The sequence below is a fragment of the Mercenaria mercenaria genome, chromosome 10, assembly GCF_021730395.1.
Source record: "Mercenaria mercenaria strain notata chromosome 10, MADL_Memer_1, whole genome shotgun sequence".
NCBI classification, from domain to species: Eukaryota; Metazoa; Mollusca; class Bivalvia; order Venerida; family Veneridae; genus Mercenaria; species Mercenaria mercenaria.
The window spans coordinates 56,259,582-56,281,708 of NC_069370.1; the positions used below are offsets into that span (position 1 = coordinate 56,259,582).

A 22,127-nucleotide genomic window follows, 5' to 3' on the forward strand; every position below is an offset into this window, starting at 1 on the left:
ATCTACCCTTACCTATTGTCTTTAGTAAATATCAGCAAATAGTTACATATTATAGGCAAATATAAATAAGCATACATACGATCATTTAGCACGATACATGATTATGTTACAGGACTTGAAATTGTACAAGACAAAAACTGAGAGACTGGTGCTATTTTACTTTAGTCTAGCAATTTGCTCAAACACATGAAGTAATACTTTGAAGGTTAGGCTATTCCAAAATGGATTTATGTTTGGCGTCAATTAAAGAGTAGAGTTTTTTTTATTCAACCCGTTTAAATAATTCAATATCAGAAGATGTTCATATTATATACTCTGTGTAGTTTTAATTTTTTTTTGTACGTATTGTTATTCTGTATACTAGTACACTCAATTTTTTAACTGAAACCATACAGATCCAAACTCAGTATGGAACAAGTTTGAAGAAAAATTAAACTAACTGAAAGCGAAAAACATGTCCCACCAACACTGAATATCATTTGACCTATTGGTTTTACTTAGAATCCGTCATCTTTACAGGCGGCTTCCATCCGAGTTTGGAAAAAAGCTATTTCATTGACCGTTTTAAGGCAGTGTCCTAATGTGTTTCTTCTTCATGAATTTATTTTGTGTATTTTTTTGTTACTTCTTTGTTATTAATATGCTCGTTTGAGCTGCTGTATACATGCGCCCACTTACTTCGTGCCTGTATACAGTTGCACATACACATATTTCCAAGAATTCTAGGCCATTTCCGACCATTGTTTATTAAAATTATCAAACATTTTTATGGCTTAAGGCTATAACCATATTGTTCTGAAACACACTGTATGTTAAGTATTCAGCCCTTTTACATGTGATCACTATGCTTTCCTCATTGTGCCATGGTGGGACAGGTGGGGGACTCCATGGTAGCTAGGTCTTAAATCCCCCTATTTGGACGGACTGGGTTTTGTCCCCTGTCCTGCTTTGTCGTGTCCTTAATAGTGTTTCTCTTTGTGCTGTGGTTTCTACAAATTCATTCAGTACATATGTTTACTGTAACGGGCGCCGCCTTCCTAAGCCGGGGTTTAGGGGACAAATTCAGTTGGTGAAAGAAATACGAGTACGGGGTTCGAATCCAACTCGGGCAATAAAGATCAGACCTTGAAGTGAATCAATAATTCAAAAGTAGATATCAAATTTAATATTCAACCTGTGTCTTATCTCAACTAATTTACAATGTACATATTAACAATGTATAGCTCCTACATATTAGCAAGTGAGGGAACTCGACGCTTGTGCAGCGAGAGAAAGAACCCCTCCTGAACAATCATCGTTTACACATTTTATGCACAATTTACCGCGTAAAAAGATCTAACAATTGTTTCATTGGTTACAGCAATAGTAGCTAAGCAACTCATTACAAAACAAAACTTCGTAACTTTCCATAAGTGCAATTGACCAACCATGCACAAAATGACATGTAAGCGATAATAATTGGTTATTAGCGGTGCGCGTTCCAATCAAATGCCTCGTATCAGCAGACGACATTTTCTTGACGTCAAATAATAGAACATTAGCGGTTTAATACAAAATATGTATGTCATCCGTGCAGGTCATTTACACAGTTGAAGTCTAAAAGATAAAGGTTTGTACCGGGCCTGTTACATTTACGATTCCATGGGTTTTGATTTATATATCTTTACATGAGCATGTTTTGTGTTTTACGATGTGTTTCTGTGGTTACTGTTTCATGGGTAACTTCGGGATTCACCGTTTATACAATGTATTGTCATATAAGAACGTAGTAGGGCTTAAAAAAGTCGCCCCGACTTCATCTCAGTGTTGTTATATTTTCTGGTCCTTCGGGATCATTGATTTCAACTCATTTAGATTTGAAGATTGAATACTGCTTAAGCCGGTGCTAGGGGGCGTGAGCAGTGTTGCATATTCCATTACTGCTCATGAACAGACACAATAAAACCGAGTCTGCAATTTTCGCTGTTTGCTTTGTTCTCGGTGCTTCCGAGGGACTACATTCCAGATTTTATTTACTTCACAACAGCGGGTGTTAAGTGCTGTGTGGCGGCCGTAAAAAGTCGCCCCGACTTCATCTCAGTGTTGTTATATTTTCTGGTCCTTCGGGATCATTGATTTCAACTCATTTAGATTTGAAGATTGAATACTGCTTAAGCCGGTGCTAGGGGGCGTGAGCAGTGTTGCATATTCCATTACTGCTCATGAACAGACTCAATAAAACCGAGTCTGCAATTTTCGCTGTTTGCTTTGTTCTCGGTGCTTCCGAGGGATCTACTTTCCAGATTTTATTAGAGAGTGAGGTCTGGTGCCAGTAAACTAGTTTAAACTCACTAGTAGTGATTTTGCCATTAACAGTTCTAAGGCAGTGCCCGACTGTGTTCCTTCTTCATGTATATTTTTTGTGTATATTTATTACTTCTTGGTAAGTAATGCGTACATTTATGTACTGTTTACTTTTGCTCAGTTACTGTGTGCTTGTATACCGTTACATATAAACTTTTGTCCTTGCTTTTTATTCCATGTTTAATGATAAATGACGTTGCCCCATCACTTCCGGTGTTTCAAACGTGCAGAACTACCATAAATTTTTGTAAAAACTCCACGCAAAATGTTAATTAAAAGTATCTCAAATTATTTATTAGTTCAGTCGCAGGCGGACCCCTTTTGTACAGCCATACACTTGCCACTAGCTGGCTTGGTGGTTGTATGCCATGAAATATTCTTCACCGTACACGAGATTTTGATTTTACAGTGGTAAGGAGCTAATGATTCGAGGTCAGCGACTTTAACCAATCAGCTTCGGCAAACCATCTTAAAATGGTACACATTAAATATTTGATAAGATTAGATAAGATAAGATAAGTTTTATTTTAAGTCGGCAAGACATTTAATAATACAACACAAGCTCTGACTGAGCTTTTTAACAGACTACAAATAGTCTTATGTGGTGAGTCTTAAATGATCTCTTTTTAAGTAAATATTTTATAATTCTACCAAATATAAGCTGAAAAGTTTTGTGAAATAACTACTTTTTATAAAACGGCTTAAAATGTGACGAACTTATCTTTTTGATCTTGTCTGGCACCCCTGCCTTAAATACGAGGAGTAACATTTGATAAGAGCTTCACTACATCATCTGCATTTAAATGGATACTTGGCATTCTTAGGTAGTTCCAACGTTCAGCAGGTGATGAATTTAGAAAACGACAGATTTTTATTCAAATAATGTAGCTTTGGATGGACATCATTTTTGCATACGACTACCAAGCGCACCTGTTGATTCCGGATAACGGTTCTGGTGATTTAGACTACATAATCAAGGACAGATAACTGGGTCCAAAAAATAATTGCGCATTCGCGGGAAATTGAACATGGCAGGTTTGTATCTTGATAACCGAATTATTTTTATTGATAAAGGCAGAACGTGTAACGAGAATGTATATTAGTCCAAAGACTGTAGTAGACGTTGTTCGTCACAAATGTGAATGCTCCAAATCTGAGTTATTGTTAAAGTGCAATAGTTGTCGGGTAGGCAGAGTTGGAAAATAGACTGACTGGACCAGTCCTCGCCCAGAAAAGGCATTAAAATTGCAATATTTTTTATTGTAATATTATATATCAACTTCTTTGCCTCGTCAGTTCTACCCAGGCATTGCCCCATTGAAATGACCCAAATGTTTAGTAAACACTTACATCCGGGACTTTGAAAACGGGCTTAACACCACTATACTGTTTCCATCGTTTTTCATGGTGGACAGGACCCATGCTCGCCCAGTGGTATATTTTTAAAAGAAAACCATTTATGTATTAAATGACAAGATAAACATTTAGTCTAATCTATCAGTATTCTCAACAACATAATTACTCCCGCAAAAAGCATGATAGTTATACAATAAAAGTTATCAAAATGTATTTACTGTAAAAACTAATGATGCAGCATTCTTGCCCAGAAGTTATGGGTAGGGTGCAGACGAATCACAAAATTGCATAAACAACATATTTTTAATTACATTTAAATAAACTAGATGTGAAAGATGATGGTAAAATTGTCTGTAATTGTTTTTGCCCTGGAAGCAGCATTTCGAAAACAATTTTGACAGCCCGGAGTCGACGAATATTTGCTGATATAAAATCATTATTTGGTCTGATAGTTTGAAATAAACTACATAAAAAATCATACTATGTTTAACCTTTAGTTTTGCAACAGTTTTTAACCAATGTTTTTTTAAAAAAAAATACTTTAAGTCATGTTTCTTTTTGGCCACTTTCACTTTTGGTTTCACTTTCCTTTTTATTTTCGTCTGCTATCGACCTTGACCGGAACCGGAAACTCTTCAAAAGTGAGGACAGAAAGTGGGACACAAAGGGTACAAAAAATAAACAACACATCTGATAAAAGTTTGCATCTTTATTACACAATCTGGCATCAAATTAAAAAATGGGCGAGCATGTGCCTGGGCGAGCATAGGTCCAGTGACTCTACATAAAGGGTCATAATAAATATGCAAATTTATTATTCCTTCTGACTGGTATAAATCATCTATAAGAAGACATCTGGAAATCATTGGTCCACCGTTTTTTTTCCACCCAGATGCGACTGACTGGCCTTTATCGTATCCAGAGAACCGCAACATCTTGGACAAAATGCTGTCAAAATTTGGGTGCAGAATCCAGAAATCAATGAAAGGAAGTGTCTATGGGTACAGATCTGTACCTCTATCTAGAATCTGATTCTAGAGATACTAGACAAGACTGTTAGGGGTTTTCTAGGGTACCGACCTCCTTTTCTAGAGATTTAGGGTTATATCTTAAATTTGGTTGACAATGAAATAACAAATAAGACTTAACCAGCATTCACTTAAAACTTGGATCTAAGTCGTTTACAGATACCAACATTTACCCGATCGATTGTTTACCTTCTCTTTCAAAACCTAAATATTAAACCAATGAACTCCAAATCAATGTTGGCAAAAAGCCGGTCAATATGAGTATTGACCGGGCCGGCGGTCAATACTGGTTAAAACCGGTCAATACTGGTCAATAGCGGTCAATAATGGTCGATTCAATACTATGGTCACTCTTGGGTGGTCATTACTGGTTTATTCAACACTTTTACATAATGCACATTCAAAGATTGGCACAGGCTGTGATAGTAATATAAAAATAATAAAGCAATTTGAATAATATAAAATTTTGTTCATTAAAAAGTATAGTGGTCAATACTGGTCGATTCAGTTTTGGTCAGTGGCAATGTGTCCTGGTCAGGCTCAGTTTTGGACAATATACTTAGACTGGTCAGTGATCGATACTAGTTTATTCAATGCTTTTACCTTCTTACAGTAGCCTTTATTTTAAATTAATTAAAGATTTTATTAATATAAATTACACTCATTGAAACAGACAGTACTGGTCAATTCAAATTTTGGTCCTATGCAATATCCCTGATTAATGCATATAGTGGTCAATATTGGTCAGTTGAATACTTTGATTGCATAACTTATTTTACCATGTTCAAGCATCTCAATAATACAGTGGGATTATTGATCTTGACACCTAATTAGTGACTAGATAGACAGGTCTGCAACATCTACTGTATATTGTAACACATGGTGTCAATTAGGCAATGTGACAATTGCTATCACAACACAATTGACCTTACGCCAGTGTTGATTGACAGGTTCCAACTGACCAATCAGATAACAGAACTGATAAGCCTTGTTGTTAGCCGCCATTTTGTCCGTCAAACTTAGTGCCGGACTCGCCAGTCAAAGAATATAAATACCACCGAACAGGGCTCGACACTAACACTGGTCCGCTGGTCCGAGGCCAGTGAAAATCAACAAGGACCAGTGAAATATTTGGAGGACCAGTAACTGTTTCATTTAAAAACTTAGTGGAAACTGCTCTTTGGACCAGTGGCCCAAAATGGTTAGTGTCTAGCCCTGCCGAAAAATCGTCCAAAATGGTAAAAAGGTGACGTTACAACACCTTTACATCAGACACAGGGAAGAGAGTGTAATACTAGAGCGCTTCCCTTTTCCAAATCCACTCTCAGACCTCGAATATTGTCAGCGATGTATCAGGCTCTGTGGGCGTCCTCAAGAATAGTTGATCTTAAAAATCTTATAAGAATGTTTAAAAGCAAAGCAATTCGACTTAGCACTCATTGTGTTATAACGTTTTAATTATTTCATTTAAATCAGTGTAAAATTCTATGAAAATTAACTTTCTTATTTAACAAAAGTGCTTAGTATTCTTTATTCAATAGTAAAAATATTCCATCAGTTACCAGAGTAACTGGTATGTACTGATAAAACACAAGTATTTGATGTTCTATATAATTTGAATGGTAACGTGTAAATATTATGCCTTAATGTACCGGAAACATGATTTATGCATTTTTAGCTCATCTGATTTTTTGAAAAAAAATGATGAGTTATTGTCATCACTTGAGCGGTTGTCGGCGTCGGCGTCGGCGTCTGCGTCGGCGTTGCCTGGTTAAGTTTTATGTTTAGGTCAGCTTTTCTCCTAAACTATCAAAGCTATTGCTTTGAAACTTGGAATACTTGTTCACCATCATAAGCTGACCCTGTATAGCAAGAAACATAACTCCATCTTGCTTTTTGCAAGATTTATGGCCCCTTTTGTACTTAGAAAATATCAGATTTCTTGGTTAAGTTTTATGTTTAGGTCAACTTTTCTCCTAAACTATCAAAGCTATTGCTTTGAAACTTGGAATACTTGTTCACCATCATAAGCAGACCCTGTACATCAAGAAACATAACTCCATCTTGCTTTTTGCAAGAATTATTGCCCCTTTTGGACTTAGAAAATCAGTTTTCTTGGTTAAGTTTTATGTTTAGGTCAGCTTTTATCCTAAACTATCAAAGCTATTGCTTTAAAACTTGTAACACTTGTTCACCATCATAGGCTGACCCTGTTCAGCAAGAAACATAACTCCATCCTGCTTTTTGCAAGATTTATGGCCCCTTTCGGACTTAGAAAATATCAGATTTCTTGGTTAAGTTTTATGTTTAGGTGGGGCCTCCGTGGCCGAGTGGTTAGAGTCGTTGACTTCAAACCATTTGCCCCTCATCGATGTGGGTTCGAAACCTCATTTGGGGCGTAGAATTCTTCACGTGAGGAAGCCATCCAGCTGGCTTACGGAAGGTCGGTGGTTCTACCCAGGTGCCCGCTCGTGATGAAATATGCACGGAGGGGCACATGGGGTCTTCCTCCACCATTAAAGCTGGAAAGTCGCCATATGACCTAAAATTGTGTCGGTGCGACAATAAACCCAACAAAATAAATAAATAAATTATGTTTAGGTAAACTTTTTCTCTTAGACTATCAAAGCTATTGCTTTGAAACTTGCAACACTTGTTGACCATCATAAGCTGACCCTGTACAGCAAGCAACATAACTCCATCCTGCTTTTTGCAATAATTATTGCCCCTTTTGGACTTAGAAAAATCATTTTCTTGGTTGAATATTATGTTTAAGTCACATTTTCTCATAAACTATCAAAGCTATTGCTTTAAAACTTGCAACAGTTTTTCACCATCATAAGTGGACACTGTACATCAAGAAACATAACTCTATCCTGCTTTTTGCAAGAATGATGGCCCTTTTTAGACTTAGAAAATCATGGGTAGGACAATATTTCTATTATACAAAAAAAATCAGATGAGCGTCAGCACCCGCAAGGCGGTGCTCTTGTTTAAGGTTTACATCAATCTCCCACTGGTGTATGTTAAGTCATACCTGGGTGATAATACAACAAATAATAAACATGATAAAAAACTATGATTGATATAAGATTATTTTTAATGAGTCTAATCAACAATTTTCCAGGCGCTCAAAGTTTTGACTTAGCACTCGGAGTGTGCTTTCGTTCTAAATTTCATTTTAATAGACAGCGTAAACCTCGTCTAAAATTCCAGAAAAAATAGCATATTTCGTATAAAGAAAATATGTTCTTAAACAAAAAATTATACATTAATTCTGTATACTTTATAAAGAAATTTTGTAGGCTCAAACATTGTTTTAAGCTGGGATGTGCCGGTATATGTCTTGAAATATGAGTATGGACTATATCGTCGCCTTGGACTGTATCTTATTTATTTATCATTTACACGTTTTAATTCTAATAAGAGAACTTTCTTTACTTATACTTAAAACACATCATGTCTAAGTATTAGACATTAAATGCTATGTATCTGAATAATGTTGAACAATGATATGAGCATCTTAAATGAGTTCCGGTATTTCGAAATCCGACGTTTCTTAAATGACACAAGTGACAATTTTTACATGTAAATTACCTTATTTAATTTATCTAATTATTTTGAAATAGGATTCAGAATCCTCAGTCTGATTTCAACCTTAATTAATAAAAATCAATGTTCTAGTCTGCTTAATATAGTCATACCCTACATGATTTCCGGGAGATCGAAATTTGACGTTTCTATAATGAAAAAGAAACGGACAATTAAAAAAAAAACATAAAATCAGCTATAATGGTTTCAGAGATTTTCGTCTTTTTTACGTGTTTTCCGCTCGGCCCCCTGTCTTGTTTAGTTTTCCTCATACTCGGGTGCAGTTCCCGACTTTTAACAACAACGTATCGTTGTTTTTTGTAGAATTTATGTTTCGCTACAGAACATCCACTTTACGATTGTGTTTTGTCTTTTCACTTTAGAAATACGTGTGAATTGAGGTAGCGTACGCCGAAATCAACTAGAATGTCCGGCAAAATATTTCTGCCGTCGCCATTTGATTCCTTTGTTTGTCGGGCCTAGCATGAATTGTTCCCCCTGAAAACTGGTAGGCGTGGCTACAGGCTATCTGGCGTAAGGTCAATTAAACCACTTCCATGAAAGGGTCCAGGTGTTTTGCAGCAGCTTTTCATTGAATTGTTTATACCAATATAAAAAATCATTAGATTTATCACTTGTGAATCAAACACTGCTACAGTTTATGAAATACTTTCTACAAATGAAGTTCAGCAAAACTATATATCTTTGTAATCTAGTCTAACAGAAAATGTTTAATAACCAGTATCAATCAGTATTGACCAATCAACCACTTCTGACCAATTTGGGAGTATTGATTTGGTTGCTTTAACTAAATACTAATGCCTGCATTCACCATAATCAAGCCCCAGGTGTTCTTTGCAAAATATCTTAACAGTCAGTATTGACTAATTGACCAGTATTGACCAGTATTGACCGGTATTGACCACTTCAGGGAGTATTGACCGGGGCGGTTTTAACCGGTTAAAACCGGGGGCGGTTTTAACTGCCCAACATTGCTCCAAATCATTATAATACACAGTTTGTGCCGATTAATTTGTTGTAGAATAAACTGTTGATGACAGATTATACAGGGTTCCCATTCACGTAAATATATATGTACGTTTTTTACGCATAAATTTCGATCTGAAACGTACAGAAAATTGCTCCTGTACTTATTTTCACGCAACCAAGTTGCCAACCAGGAAGTTGCCAAACTGTTCTAGATCAAAATAACAGTGAACATACAATGCAATCAATCCGAAAGTAGCTGAAAAATGAAGTTTGTGGAATTTCAGTGTCTATTTTTAGTTGTGTCGGGTGTTACTCGACTGGTTCCATGTTAAATTTTAACATGTAAGTTATGAATAGAAAATTATAGAGACAGTCTAACACATGGTATTTTTTTGAGTGATATAATCGATTGCTGTCTGCATATGCGAGAAAAAGAACCAAACTAAACTAACTGATTAATTTAATAAACAGCGACGGTGGGCGATGCCAACAGCCGAGCCGAAAGGTGTTACGTCTGAATTCTTAATATCAAAGACTGATACGTCAGCAACAAATAATGGTAACTGCATAGCATGTAAACGAAATCAATGTAGGACGTTTTGGCCCGGACGTTTCGGCCTAGGATCTTTCGGCCTAGGACGTTTTGGCCAAGCATTTTTTGGGGGTAGGACGTTTTGGCCAAAAATAAATTTTGGTTTCATAGAATGCAAAATATTGTCTGGAGATTATTTCTTTGATGTTTATGATCAAAAACAAACTTTATAATTATCAAGTGAAACAACAAACATAATAAAATTGCTGTTGATCAATACAATACAAGTGTTACAACAAAGACACAATAAATTAATGTGTTAATCTTATTAATTATTTCTTTTTTGATCTTTATCAGTACTACAAGTGTGACAATAAATAAAATAATTGCACTGATTAAAACAATTAGAAAAAATATCACAATCACAATTTTTCTTTAAAAAACGATCAATTATACTATAACGATAAAATAGTAATATCAAAATCAGAATTTGCATATTTTGCAAAAAAAAAAAAAAATTGGCCAAAACATCCTATTTCAACAATATTTTTGGCCAAAACGTCCTAGGCCGAAAGATCCTAGGCCGAAACGTCCGGGCCAAAACGTCCGTGGCCAAAACGTCCGTCCTCCAAACGAAATATCGATAAAAGTAATAAAATATTTCTGATATTACTTTTATTGTATTTAAATAATTCATGACATCAAAGAACTCTAAAGGGGTTCTCATTGACCAATCAGAGAGCTGCATTTTCGAGTACCTGCCAGTTTCCACTTGGGTATAACAAAGTAAATTTACAATGAACATAATTATAGTGACTTTAGAAATAAATATCACACAAATTTACAGATATCAAATTAAGATTTCTCACTGCACATGCCCCAGATGATGCTAAGAACATCAAAACTTCGAGGTTTCATTGAAATATAATATCAGTTTAATACCTTTTAATTGAAAGTTTGAGATTTTACACAGGGAGTCTTATGATAAAGTCTCAGTAAAATGTAATTATTACCCAAGTGAAATAAGTATCATTCTGCAATGTTTTGGACATGTTAAAATTATGAATACAAGTCAACATTAATGCTAGAGCTTTGTGCAAAACTATTCTGTTTAAAGTATGAAATAAACTAGTTTTGCCCGGGCCACCAAGCCTTTTCATACCCCTAGACACTTCCTTTATGAAAATACACACCTGCCGAAGGTATGGAAAGCAAAAATGAATATGAAATGAAGAGGTTCTATCTTGAAGGGACTGGCCTTGGTGTTCCTCCAGGATACCTATTTTTAGCCCGACTATTCGAAGAATAGTCTAGCTATTCTTCTCACCCTGGCGTCAGCGTCACACCTTGGTTAAGTTTTTGCATGCAAGTACATACAGCTATCATTTAAAGGCATATAGCTTTGAAACTTATTTATTCTTTTTCTAGGTCAATTACCAACCTCACTGGGTCAAGTTCCATAACTCTAACATGTATTTTGAGCAAATTATGCCCCCTTTTGGACTTAGAAAATTCTGGTTAAAGTTTTACATGCAAGTTACTATCTCCAAAACTAATGCAGATATTGAATTGAAACTTCACATGTGTCTTCGGGGTTATAAAACTAGTTGATAGCACCAAGTCCCATTACTCTGACCTTCATTTTAGCCAAATTATGCCCCCTTTTGGACTTAGAAAATTTTGGTTAAAGTTTTGCTTGCAAGTACATACAGCTATTACTAAAAGGCATATAGATTTGAAACTTATGTTTTCTTTTTCTAGATCAATTACCTACCTCACTGGTCAAGTCCTATAACTCTTACATGTATTTTAGCCAAATTATGCCCCCTTTTGGACTTTGAAAATCCTGGTTAAAGTTTTACATGCAAGTTACTATCTCCAAAACTAATGCAGATATTAAATTGAAATTTCACATGTGTCTTCGGGGTTATAAAACTAGTTGATAGAATCAAGTCCCATAACTCTGACCTTCATTTTAGCCAAATTATGCCCCCTTTTGGACTTAGAAAATTTTGGTTAAAGTTTTGCGTGCAAGTACATACAGCTATTACTAAAAGGCATATAGATTTGAAACTTATTTTTTCTTTTTCTAGATCAATTACCTATCTCACTGGGTCAGGTCCTATAACTCTGACATGTATTTTAGCCAAATTATGCCCCCTTTTGGACTAAGAAAATCCTGGTTAAAGTTTTACATGCATGTTACTATCTCCAAAACTAATGCAGATATTAAATTGAAACTTCACATGTGTCTTCGGTGTTATAAAACTAGTTGATAGAATCAAGTCCCATAACTCTGACATGTATTTTAGCCAAATTATGCCCCCTTTTGGACTTAGAAAATTCTGGTTAAAGTTTTGCGTGCAAGTACATACAGCTATTACTAAAAGGCATATAGATTTGAAACTTATTTATTCTTTTTCTAGGTCAGTTACCAACCTCACTGGGTCAAGTTCCATAACTCTTAACATGTATTTTGAGCAAATTATACCCCCTTTTGGACTTAGAAAATTCTGGTTAAAGTTTTACATGCAAGTTACTATCTCCAAAACTAATGCAGATATTGAATTGAAACTTAACATGTTTCTTCGGGGTTATAAAACTAGTTGATAGCATCAAGTCCCATATCTCTAACAGCATGCCCACTCATTTTTAAAGTTGAGGGTACATGTACCCCCTGCTTTTGCAAAATAGGGGTACACTTCAAAATTTGGGGGTACACTACATCGCAGATCTGAAAATTTTCTATTTAACTACTGAAATTTGTATAGTACGTTGTTTTTTTTTTTTTTTTTTTTTTTTTTTTTTTTTTTTTATATATATATATACAGAACTCTCGTGGGTGGGGTATAACAGATGAGATAATTTTAGAAAATGTAAAATGTTTTTCCAAAGTTAAGATAGGAAATTCTGAATCAAAAGACCCCTCCCTATATTATACTAAATATTAATATGTTTTCAGCAAGGTTCATGTATTCCCAATTTCGTGAACGGAACACGATTCGTCCGAAATAACATACAGTCAACTGAAGACTGGTAAAATTCGTCCATCAATTTTAAATGCCCAAACTATTACAGATATGCAATGTGTATCAAAATTGCAGTTAAATATCGGAAAATAAAATACTGTTAACCTTTTGCTGAGTTTCTTAAAGCTAAAATGCCTTTTTGCGTTTCGTATCCATTCTTCTTTTGCACACGACCCGTGTGACGTCAGACTAAAACATTTACCAAACCCCTCCATACAGCTGACAATTACGCTGAGAATTCGGTGAAGGAAACGAAATTATAACGTTCGTGGACCGGATCTGCGTTTTAGACCATACCAAACAACTGGCAAGTGCGCGATGAATTAAACAGCGATTTGGCAGCTGAACTGGAGTTCCGAATCTCTGCGTGCATGTACCCCCAACAAGTGATTTTTATGCGTGCATTTGATATTTTGTATGTGATTCACGTACTGCAGTGCGTGAATGGGCATGCTGTCTAATATGCATTTTGGTCAAATTATGTCCCGTTTCGGAACTTAAAACTCTTGATATTTAACATTTTGGGTAATGATATCCTACTTCTGTGACACTATTTCGAATAGTCGAGCTTGGCTGTCTTACGGACAGCTCTTGTTAATAAAGGCAATGTAATAGTCCTAATTCAGTACTGAATTACACTCATTTTGGAATCAGTGATTATTTTCCTTATAAATGTAAGTGGTACTGAATATCAGACCTATTCACAATTGCAAACAGTTTTCAAATTGGGTCTGCCCATGGAGCTATAACACATGGAGAGAAATTGAGGGTACTTCAAAGGTTTTATGTGTGGAACTGTGATGTTGTTATCCTATATCAATTATCTGTTAATCAGTTATAAGTGGGCAGGGCATTTTAAATAAAAAAGTTTTTTTCCCTTAGGCTATATAAATAAAACTACCTCCTGTAAAAGGAGGCATTCCCAAAGAAAACAAAGTTTTTTTTTTCCAATTCTGAACTTTATTTCAGCTCTAGGCACCAGCTAAGATAATGAAATAATTGAATCTTACCTTGATTAAAAGAAGAAATATTCAAAAGATCAAAGCCCTGCGATGCGCATACGAATGTAAAATTGGTTTCAAACAGTGTTATGTGTGCACATGTCACCATTTACTTCCATTTTTCACAAGTTATCAAATCTGTACATTTCTTTAAAAATCAGCGGTTCAAAGGGTTGTATCAATCACATGTTAAGTGGCGATAATTAGATGTCTGCAGAGATTGATCTAAAAGGTCATATGTGTAAAGCCCTGCTCCGCGGCTATTCAAATTCTGTCAGCTTTTTTTTTTCCAACAAAATATTCGGCGAAATTTGGCCCCATTCCCCCCTTAAAATTGTTTTTTCCCCCCTTTCAGATGCCTAAAATTCCCCTCCGAAAATAAAAAATGAAATGCCAGTCAATTAAATCATAATTCACTAGTTTATTTTATTTATTTTCATATAAAAAACAGTTCACAGCAGTATCTCGCGTTTTGTTTACATCGACACCGGTTGGAGTAACTTTCCTTGATAAATCAGTATCATCGAAGCACTTTATTATTCTGCACAACAACCCTGTTGAATGTTAGTCTGTAAATGATTTGCATTCTATTTGTTTGGCCGGCTAGTGTTGAGTTTTCCATTTTCTAGTCAGTCAGGATTTGACTTTATGCTTTGGGAAGGGACTAGTCAAACGCATACATTTTTTTACAGTTTGTTTTTTATTGTGACAGGTCAAATGTAACTAACAGTGACTGCAAATGTCAGAATTTGACAGAAATATAAAAAAAAAAAACAGCCACTCACCGACTTGTTTAGGAAGGGACCTAATGTCTGCTGTAAATTTTGGTAGTCTAATGGATGTCTCCTGCACATTTGAAAAATTTATTCGGTTACTTGGTATTGATATGCTACATTGTGTTATATGCATGATATGTCGTGTCACAATGCTCTTATGGGCCCTGAATTTATAAGTAAACTTGAAACTATAGTTTATTTACACACAAATGAAAATTCCCCTTTTCTTAGTTTTACATTGTATTTCCCCCCTCCAAAGGGCACCGAACCCCTTCCCCCAAAACTGAAAAAATCACTGTCTGTTGTGTGTATGCAACCCATGATTACAAAAGGTAACAGTTAACGGCCACGCGCCACACTTAGCATGCAAAACCACAGGTAATTCATATAGAATTTTATATAAAATAGACTCTATTTTGACTGGCATCACAGTTCATACTCCGGATTTTCATGCTTTTTCATTGACAATTTTAAGGTTAAAAGGTAGGACGGGAGCAGGCCTTTAATCATTATCAGTTATTTCAAGCTCCCTCTTATAACACAGGGGTTCCATTTGACCCAGGACCCCGGGTCCGGACCCAGGAGATTTTCAAAAGACGCTCAAAGGACCCGGCATGATACTTGCCTGTGCGTCCTTTCGGGACCCGGGGGCATTTTCCTTTGATAATCCTTCCTCTTATCGTTCTTTTCCTTCAGTAAAACTATTTCCACGATAGACACATGTATTCAAAATAAACACTCGCGGTCATGCCCTCCTGCCTTTGATCTTCTGCTAAATCCCGCCCTTTCTCCTGTAGACATGCCTCGCTGATTTTTTTATCAGCAAGTTACGTCACGGCGAGTGCACATAGGTAACAAGAATCAATGAAGTGTTGAAATTAATTGATAAAGCGTATTGATCCTGTGTACTGTCAAAAAAGGCGCCAATTATTAAATTATCGTAAGCAGTTGATTTCCGAGCATGTGAAAAGTGACCTGCAAGATTTTTTCATGCCAACTTTAAATTAGACCACTATTCAGTGATCATACCGTAATTTCAACAAGAAACTTCGCAAATTTTGGTGAATTTCGAAAGCAAGAATAAGTTTAGAATGTCCGTTCACGAGTCTAATTACACCCGATGTCATATGCATATTTCCTTAAAAAAAACTGACTTTCAATGCAGTTTTTAATGATAAGTAGCATCATTATTTGAGGAACTATCTCTCGATTTAGCTTAGCTGGCCAAGTTAATTGAGCAAAAACTACTTTCTGATGACATTCCGAAAGTGTACCAGTATCCGGATAGAGCATTTTGGATACATTTTAATAGGGTGTTATAGCATTATTCTGTTATTAAAAATTAAATGAAATATTGAAGAAAAACCTAATAAAAATAATATGAATTTTGATAAATATTAGTTTACAATTTGAGACTATATGACCTGAAACTGACATTTTTATTATGCTGTAACATGATCTTGAGTTTATTGTTTTCTTAGGTAAAGATCTACGTATTACTAAATAAAAAAATATAGTAAATTATATGGACGTGTTGGGACAGGGCTCCTGTATTTTGGAAAAGGACCCTTCAAAATTTGGGCCAAGGTTCCTGGGACCCTTGGGTTTTCAGGTCTAGTGGAACCCCTGTAACAACTCCCTGCTCTGCAGTAGTTCTTGCACCATTAAAATGAAATGTTCATTTTAAGAATGAAAAAAATGAATCAGTGGAATTACTAAGTGCTGATTGTATGTTTGTGCTGACATTATCTTGCCAATTGATATGATGATTTGGAACCAGGCTCTGCATATGGAAGCATATCAATGCTGAATCAAGAATAACTGAAAAGTACAAAACTTACAATATTTTCAGTACAAATATTGGAACATTTTTTATTTTCAATATTTTGAATTCCTCAGTTTTGAAATAGGTTGTGGTTAGGCTAGCTTTTAGTGCCCATGGATGTTTATTTTATGTCTGCAGGTGCTGGAATGACCCTGATGCACAATAGGCTGGACGACTACAAATGTGATGCTAATGAAGTTATAACATTCAAGCTAGGTAAACCAGTCTGTAAATATTATGTGTGACACAGTTATTAAAATGGAATATTATGTTTGATGACATCTTTAATTAGTAATATTCGTATTGTACATTTTTGATACAGTTAGAAGATTATTACCCAGATTTGCATATAGACACTAACGAACATGCCACGCCACGAGAAAATCATTAGTGTGTTTGCGACCAGCATGGATCTAGACCAGCCTGCGCATCCACACAGTCTGGTCAGAATCCATGCTGTTCACTTACAGTTTCTCTCATTGCAATAGGCTTTGAAAGCGAACAGCATGCAGGGATATAAACTAGGTATTTTTATTTAGGGGCCCAGACTGTCAAAAATAAATTTTTAACATTAAGTATATGGGCATTTTCTCCAACAATTGAAGGGCCCAGCCCAAAATCTAGGGGCCATGGGCTACTGGGCCCCTGCTAACTTGTATCCCTGGCATGGATCCTGACCAGATTGCATGGATGTGCAGGCTGGTCTGGATCCATGCTAGTCGCAAATGCACTAATGATTTTCTTGTGGCGTTGGTTTCTATGTTGGTTTTCTCATGGTGCGGCTCATATGTTTGACCTGGTTCAGAGGCTTACTAATTGACCAACATACAGGAGGTAGCATCAATCAAACCTTAACATATTACTTTAACCCTTACCCTGCTAAATTTCTATAATGAACTTGTCCATCTTCAATTTGGACAGTACCATTAACTATTAAAAGGGGTGATTACCAAAAAGATACTGACTGAATGGCGAACAGTGCTGACCATGATCAGACTGCACGGATGTGCGGGCTGATCTTGGTCTGCACTTGTCACAAAGGCAGAATCACTTGCCACCAGCAGGCTAAGGGTTAATTATATCATAATCATACCATGGCCTACTTCACCAAACTTGATCTTAAGCACCCATGATTTGAACTTCTATGTTTGAACAGATTGTTAAGCAGTATTGGGCTGTCATAGCTAAAATTAGAAACACTTCTGAATAGCTTAAAATGAACTATGCAAAGGATCTTTATCTAGCTTGGGTAGAAGCAAGATCAGAAGGGCAAGGCCATCCTCTTGATAATTACATGTAACATAATTGAACTATATTTTTTCTTATAATAGAAAACAGTAAAATATTAACATGATTTGAATAGTTTGTCATTATATTGTCTCTAAACATGTATTTGTATTAAATGGCACATTATTACGCTAGATTAAATACCAAATTTTATCTTGATTTTTACTAGGTAATCAGACTATTTTGCTTTGATTGATCAACATGGAAAATCTGTCTGAATCCTAGCACAAGGTTCAGTCCAAATGTTCAGTACAAGTGTTCTAAATTGTAAAAGTGCTGTTATAGGACTATCGCTACCATGTCCTAACATAAATTGTAAAAGTGCTGTTATAGGACTATCACTCCCATGTCCTGACATCACATACATGTAGTAATGGTATCTGTGTTTTTCAGTGCATAAAAATTCGTTTAAAGCAACATACAGGTGGGAAAATTTGCCAAAAAATGCCTTTAAAGGTTTAATACAATATTCAGAACTTAATTTTCTCTTTTCCCTTATGCAATTTAAGCAGATTCTTACAGATGAAGTTGATGTCCATATTTTCTGTACAGAATGTTTTCAGTTTGATCATGTACATTTTGTATATTCTATCTTCAGTTCGCGATGAGTCAGACTTGGAGAACAATGAAGGATTTCATCCAGACATGACCCATCAGATATTTGGGGAACAGTGAGTAACACTTTCTAGATGTTTGTCATCTAGATTTCCCATTGATGTTTAACTTTATTTTTATTTGCTCACCTGAACACAGTACCTGAAGGTGAGCATTTGTGATCAAGCACCTTCTGTCGTCCGTCTGTCTACATTTTCATTAAGCAACATCTTCTCCAATACCTTACTGAAAGGTTGCATCTTAACCTTGATGTTTCTTTGTAGGTTGTTTTGCAAAGCTGTTCAAACTGTTCTGCTTGGTTGCATTTAGGAGCTGCTAGAATTAAAATAAGGAAAATCTTGAAATAGCATCTCCTAAATCGCTGGTGCTATTTTGAAATAATCTCCGTTACTCTCTACCAAATTATTTGTTCTAATTATTTTTTTTATGTTTTTTTTTCATACTGCATGGTCACAAGGGAGCATCGTAAGTGTTCCATTATATAAAGGGAACTTTAAAGTCTTCTTGCCAGAAATAATTACTGCTGGTCAAATTTATTTTACAGGAATGTATTTTGAGCGACCCTGCCAAGATTTTCAGCTCGACTATTCGAAGAATAGTCTAGCTATTCTACTCACCCTGGCATCGACGTCGGCGTCACACCTTGGTTAAGTTTTTGCATGCAAGTACATACAGCCATCAATTAAAGGCATATAGCTTTGAAACTTATTTTTTCTTTTTCTAGGTCAATTACCAACCTCTCTGGGTCAAGTCCCATAACTCTGACATGTATTTTGAGCAAATTATGCCCCCTTTTGGACTTAGAAAATTTTGGTTAAAGTTTTACATGCAAGTTACTATCTCTAAAACTAATGCAGATATTGTCTTGAAACTTCACATGTGTCTTCGAGGTTATAAAACTAGTTGATAGCAGCAAGTCCCATAACTCTGACTTTCATTTTGGCCAAATTATGCCCCCTTTTGGACTTAGAAAATTCTGGTTAAAGTTTTGCGTGCAAGTACATACAGCTATTTCTTAAAGGCATATAGATTTGAAACTTATTTTTTCTTTTTCTAGATCAATTACCAACCTCACTGGGTCAAGTCCCATAACTCTGACATGTTTTTTGAGCAAATTATGCCCCCTTTTAGACTTAAAAAATTTTGGTTAAAGTTTTACATGCAAGTTATTATCTCCAAAACTAATGCAGATATTGATTTGAAACTTCACATCTGTCTTCGGGGTTATAAAACTAGTTGATAGCAGCAAGTCCCATAACTCTGACCTTCATTTTGGCCAAATTATGCCCCCTTTTGGACTTAGAAAATTTTGGTTAAAGTTTTGCGTGCAAGTACATACAGCTATTACTAAAAGGCATATAGATTTGAAACTTATTTTTTCTTTTTCTAGATCAATTACTAACCTCACTGGATCAAGTCCTTTAACTCTGGCATGTATTTTGGGCAAATTATGCCCCCTTTTGGTCTTTGAAAATTCTGGTTAAAGTTTTACATGCAAGTTTCTATCTCCAAAACTAATGCAGATATTGAATTGAAACTTCACATGTGCCTTCAGGGTTATAAAACTAGTTGATAGCAGCAAGTCCCATAACTGATATGCATTTTGGTCAAATTATTCCCCCTTTTGAACTTAAAAATCTTTTGATATTTAACCTTTTTGGGTAATATTTTCCTGCTTCTTGGACAATATTTCGAATAGTCGAGCTTGGCTGTCTTACGGACAGCTCTTGTTCAGTTTAATATTCAGAATGATTTGTCAGAAAGTATGGCCACTAGTTTCCTTTTATATTCTCAGTGCGAATTTTTAAAAGGTGATTCTGTCAGAAATTGTTTGACCAGTTTTGCAGTAATTTTGCACAAGCAAGTACTCTATGAATAACCCTTTACAAAAATTAAGCAGATTGATCTTTTTTTTTTTTTTTTTACAAAAAAAACATGATCACTCCGATTCATAGTTCAAAATGGAGGCTAGAAAAGGGACTTTATCATCAGTATATGCTGCTGAAATTATCAACAACCATGACAACAGGAACCATTAGCATAACTTAACACATACATTAAACTAGTATTTTAATTGGTATAAAATGTATGTGGAAAGTAAGGCTATGTCATTCAGCATTTCTGCTTCATAATTTACAGGAAATTTGAAAACTATCATGCTTTTCATTTCAGTTATTAATTATATTTTAGGGAGAACATATTTGGCTACAAGGAGCTTGCCATTCAGCTGTTCTACAGTGCTGCCAAACTGACCACATATGTAAATATCAAATACACAGACAAAGTAACTCCAGAAAAAGATGACGGATTACAGGTACTAAATTGAAAATCAATAGTAAATATGCAGTCAGTTGTTATACTGTGAAATCATTAAAATTCGTGGGGGAGTAGTTTTTGTGGATTTTGTGGTTGTGTCAATGCATGAAATTTAATCCCAACGAACAAGTAAAATTCCCATTCATTTTATGTTCAAAAGTTGAAATCCACAAATTTGTATCCCCACGAAATTGCTGTTTTGACCAAAACCACAAATTTCACAGGGTTCGAATTTAGCCAGATTTTCTGCTTGCATTTTTTCGCAAGTGGTATTATTTTTAACTTACTAAATGAAAAAACAACTTGGATTTTCCGCAACTTGTCACTTTATTAGAACATTAACACAGACATCCACGTGATGAGTCCAGCCAGTCGTATTTGCGCTATATAAATAGTAACTTATTATAGATTACCAAAAAAGCCACCGGATGCGGTAAACGTCATCAAAATTGGCGCAGGTACTTGTCAGCAGTTGAAAAGACATGCACACGGGTCATGCATCGAGTGTAAACTTATGTTTACGATGAAAGATGAAAGAGTGCTCCAAAATTTGTTTTGCAAATGACAATGCGCTGCAATGACTGCGAGTTGTTAAAGAAAGAACAGTGTAAGATCGAGACGACCGTTAGAAAAGCACATTATTCGGCCAAAAATTTTCACTCGCAAAAAAATGCTGTTGTCTGAAATGTCACCACGCAGTCTGAAATTTGCACTCTCATTTCGCGAGTACGCGAGCTTAAATTCGAACCCTGATTTCATGCCAACAAAATCAAATGCTTTCACAGTAACTGGTGAACAGAAACTGTCCATCATTCCCAGAATCTTATCTCAAATAGTTTAGTAAATGTTTAGAGTTTGCTGTGATCTGTCCTGGACCAGTTTCTAAGGAGTGACTAGTTATTTGCTCGGATTTCTCTAGTTTGAATCAAGAAATATTGTTAAGGTTAGATGGTTTAACCTTTAGCTTGCTGGTAACAAGAGATTTAGCCTTTGCGACCAGTGCAGACCAATAACAGTCTGCACATGCATGCGGGCTAATCATGGTCTGCACTGTTCCCTATTCAGTCAGTAAATTTTCAGTGAACACATCTTCGAATAATAAATGGTATTGCCCAAATTGAATGATGGATCAATCCATTACAGAAATTTAGCAGGGTTAAGGTTAATTACAATATGAATGAGATTACTTTATGATGTGTATTCTTTTGAATATTACCCACCATGATGTTTGGGTGTACAGAGCCTAGGCAATGTAGTGTGGTGTTATTTTACAGCCAGATGATGTGATCGGAGCACTGTCAAAGGAGATGCCACCAGGATACTACACTAACATTGATGATTTCAGTGCCGCTCTGGCGAAAGATGCAAATTTCAAACCCTATGGTGAACTTCTACATTCTTACACAGTCGATAAAGGTAAGTACAATGTTTTCACAGA

At 35.7% G+C, this 22,127-nt stretch overlaps 1 protein-coding gene across 2 annotated transcripts in view; it reads left to right on the top strand.

Annotated features, from left to right (window-relative positions):
- Window positions 1-3,244: 3,244 nt before the first annotated feature.
- The window catches only part of LOC123561491 (histone acetyltransferase type B catalytic subunit-like), a 35,547-nt gene continuing 16,664 nt past the window's right edge, over window positions 3,245-22,127 (top strand). For both annotated transcript variants that reach the window (XR_008372798.1, XM_045353896.2), the window contains exons 1-5: window positions 3,245-3,378; window positions 16,610-16,687; window positions 18,357-18,429; window positions 20,564-20,687; window positions 21,964-22,105. Coding sequence is in view for 1 of the 2 variants with exons in the window: in XM_045353896.2 (XP_045209831.2) it covers window positions 3,372-3,378; window positions 16,610-16,687; window positions 18,357-18,429; window positions 20,564-20,687; window positions 21,964-22,105 (424 nt within the window). In the remaining variant the exon portion in view is untranslated. The remainder of the gene's footprint in view (window positions 3,379-16,609; window positions 16,688-18,356; window positions 18,430-20,563; window positions 20,688-21,963; window positions 22,106-22,127) is intronic.